Source organism: Diachasma alloeum, unplaced genomic scaffold (assembly GCF_001412515.2).
Source record: "Diachasma alloeum isolate Michigan unplaced genomic scaffold, Dall2.0 Dall_scaffold_00319, whole genome shotgun sequence".
Taxonomy (NCBI): domain Eukaryota; kingdom Metazoa; phylum Arthropoda; class Insecta; order Hymenoptera; family Braconidae; genus Diachasma; species Diachasma alloeum.
This window is the reverse complement of record NW_021680458.1, coordinates 216,471-219,963: the sequence shown is the minus strand read 5'-3', so window position 1 is coordinate 219,963 and position 3,493 is coordinate 216,471. Positions and strand designations below refer to the sequence as shown.

General features: G+C 35.5%; 1 protein-coding gene across 1 annotated transcript; it reads left to right on the top strand.

Moving 5' to 3' along the window:
* The first annotated feature begins 1,018 nt into the window (after nt 1-1,018).
* LOC107040118 lies at nt 1,019-2,815 on the top strand. Its single transcript, XM_015260063.1, has one exon. It carries the CDS (start codon nt 1,019-1,021, stop codon nt 2,813-2,815), a length of 1,797 nt encoding a protein of 598 aa, XP_015115549.1.
* Nucleotides 2,816-3,493: the final 678 nt, after the last annotated feature.

Here is a 3,493-nt window from a genome sequence, read left to right as displayed (position 1 = left end):
CCCCATCGCTTTGAGTGATGTTCATATATTTGAGAAGAAAAATAACATATCCATCAATATTTACGGTATTGAAAATGAAAGCAATCATCAAAAAGAAATAGTGCCTTTTTACCTCAGCAAAGTGGAGTCTCACATACCTACAATTCATTTACTACTTTTTTGTTCGAATGTACATGTTCCAGCTAATGCACAGCCAGTTTATCACTATGCGTGGATTAGCAATCTTTCAAAACTTGTGAGTGCACAAATTTCGAGTAGTGGGCATTTTATATACCTATGTGATCGGTGTCTGTGTCATTTTCGTGAGAAAAAACGTTATGATGAACACAAACAGGACTGTTTTTTAATAAATAAGTGTAAAATGGTCTTACCGGTGGAGGAAAACAAAATTCTAAATTTCAAAAATGATAAGTTCAAAGAGCCTGTACCATTTGCCATTTATGCTGACCTGGAATGCATTTTAAAAACTAATGAGAACGATGATGATAACTTGTGTCAAAAACATGTGCCATACAGTATCGCTTTCTACTTACAATGTTCGTTTAATACAACTCTATCGCGCTTTAACATCAAACGTGGCTCTGACTGCATCATCTGGTTTATGAATGAGTTGAAAAAAATCGGAGTGATGGTTGATGACATTTTAAAGACTGTTGTGCCAATGGAGAGACTCACTAGCAAACAATCGCAAGATTTTGAAGCATCCCAAGAGTGTCATATTTGTGAGAAACCGTTCATTTCTACAGATATTAAACATCGAGATCATTGTCACTTTACTGGCAGGTATCGTGGAGCTGCACATGCAGGATGCAATATTAATTATAAAAATCCCCATGAAATACCAGTGGTTTTTCATAATCTCTCGGGTTATGATGCACATTTTTTGATTGTTGATTTAGTGAAACATTTTGAAAGTTCCGTAGAATTGCTGCCACTAACTAAAGAAAAGTATATATCATTCCGAAAATATTTACCACAAACGAAAGTTAGCTTGAGATTCATTGATTCGTTCAGATTCATGGCTAGTAGTCTTGAAAAATTGGCATCATACTTGACTGATACGGACAAGACAATCACCCGAGCGCATTGCAATACCGAGGTTGAATTTCATCTTTTATTGCGGAAGGGTGTATTTCCATATGAATACGTAGATAGTTGGGAGAAATTGGATGATGAAAAATTACCACCTAAAGAATCTTTTTATTCATCATTGAATAATCGGGAGATATCACAAGAGGACTATGAACATGCGTGTCAAGTTTGGGAGAAGTTTGACATCTCAACACTTGGGGAATATTCAGATTTGTATTTGAAAACTGATGTTCTACTCCTAGCAGACATTTTTGAAAATTTTAGAAAAAGCTGCTCTTCGGTGTATAAGCTAGATCCATTGCATTATTACACAGCGCCTGGACTAGCATTCGATGCAATGTTGAAATACACAAAAGTGGAAATTGAGCTTTTAACAGATGTTGATAAGCTTTTATTCATTGAAAAAGGGATTCGTGGAGGTGTCGCTCAATGCACCAATCGTTATGCTCACGCCAACAATCGATATATGGATGAAAATTACGATAAAGATAAAGATGAGTCGTATCTCATGTACTTTGATGTTAACAACCTGTACGGTGCGGCTATGAGTCAACATCTACCCTATGGCGGCTTCGAATGGGAAAATCCAGAAGGATTCAATGTTTTCAATGTTCCTGATGACTCTCAAGATGGATATATTCTGGAAGTAGACTTGGAGTATCCCAGAGAATTGCATGATGCACACCGAGATCTACCGCTGTGTCCCGAGCATTTTGTCCCTCCAAATCGTAAGAATAAAAAGCTTATGACTACTCTATATGCTAAAAAATCTTACGTTATACATTACAGAAATTTAAAGCAATGTCTGACTCTTGGTATGAAATTGACAAAAATTCTCCGAATATTGAAGTTTAAGCAGGGAACATGGCTCAAGCCCTACATTGATTTAAATACTGAAAAAAGAAAAGAATCGAAGAATGACTTTGAGAAGAATTTCTTCAAATTGATGAATAATGCAGTCTTTGGGAAAACCATGGAGAATGTGAGGAAACATAAAGATGTCAAATTAGTAATTAAATGGGAGGGGAGGTATGGAGCAAGAGCTCGTATTGCTCAGCCTAATTTTCACAGTAGTCTCATTTTCGACGATAATGATATGGTAATAATTGAGATGAGTCGTGCAAAAATCAATTTTAATAAACCCATCTACATTGGATTTGCTATCTTGGATTTGTCTAAAATCTGGATCTACGATTTTCATTACAATTATGTGAAAAAAGTGTTTGGTGACAAGTCGAAGTTGATGTACACAGACACAGATAGTCTTTTATATTATTTCACTGTTCCAGACATTTATGAGTTCATCAAAGACAGTCCATCAAAATTCGACACTTCGGACTATCCCGAGAATAATGTTTATGGAATAAAAAGACACAATAAAAAAGTGTTGGGTGTAATGAAGGATGAATGTAATGGTCGGATTATAACTGATTTTATCGGCCTGCGTGCCAAATTGTATACTTTCAAGGTGTTGGGTGAGGTACGGGAGAAGAAGCGTGCAAAAGGTGTAAAAAATGCAACGATGAAAACAATTACGTTTGAAGATTATAAAAACTGTCTTTTTCAGAAAACAAACATTGTCAAACCTCAATATTTAATTCAGAGTAAAAAGCATCAAGTTTATACTGTAAGGCAAAACAAATTGGCACTGAGCTCCGATGATGATAAAAGAATCTTATTACCCGATTCAACAGATACTGTACCTTATGGATACCATGAATAAAAAATTATAATTATGATTTTTGAAAAAAAAAATTTATTCATTTTTATTTTGGAAATTATATTTCATTTACATTGATCCAACTATTATGAGTACTATCAAATCCCGACCACTTCACATATGCCTTCGCCCGNGGAAATTACATTTCATTGACATTGATCCAACTATTATGAGTACTATCAAATCCCAACCACTTCACATATGCCTTCGCCCCCTTCCTCTTCAACACTTTCTCAACCAGATACACATCTGGATACTTGACACTCGCTAATTCCTCCTGATAAAAACCTCCTTCGATTGATTCATCATTATGATCCATCAGCTTGTAAGTTACGGATATGGTGTTCTGCACTTTCTTGGTGGTAAATATTTCTGTAGTCCAGTTTGGGGTGTAGCCTTTCTGGAAAACAGTTTTATACTTGCTGATTCGCACTTTATCACCCACTTTGAATTTAATTTTCAGCTTTCGAATCGCTCCTGATTTTCCATAAATGTTTCTCAACAATAATTTCTCCATTTTTGTGGTGACATCCTTCGGCTTCATTTTGATGGTGCGATGTTTTGTATCATTGTATTCTATTACTAAATCATCTACAATATCAATCCATTTATAGGTTCCACGGATTGAAACTTGCTTCCACATTTTATTTTCCAGTGTTCGATTGAAACGCTCACATATCG

What these genes read in the sequence shown, in the direction of transcription:
- LOC107040118 (XM_015260063.1), top strand. Translation starts at nt 1,019, where the DNA reads ATGGCTAGTAGTCTTGAAAAATTGGCATCATACTTGACTGATACGGAC.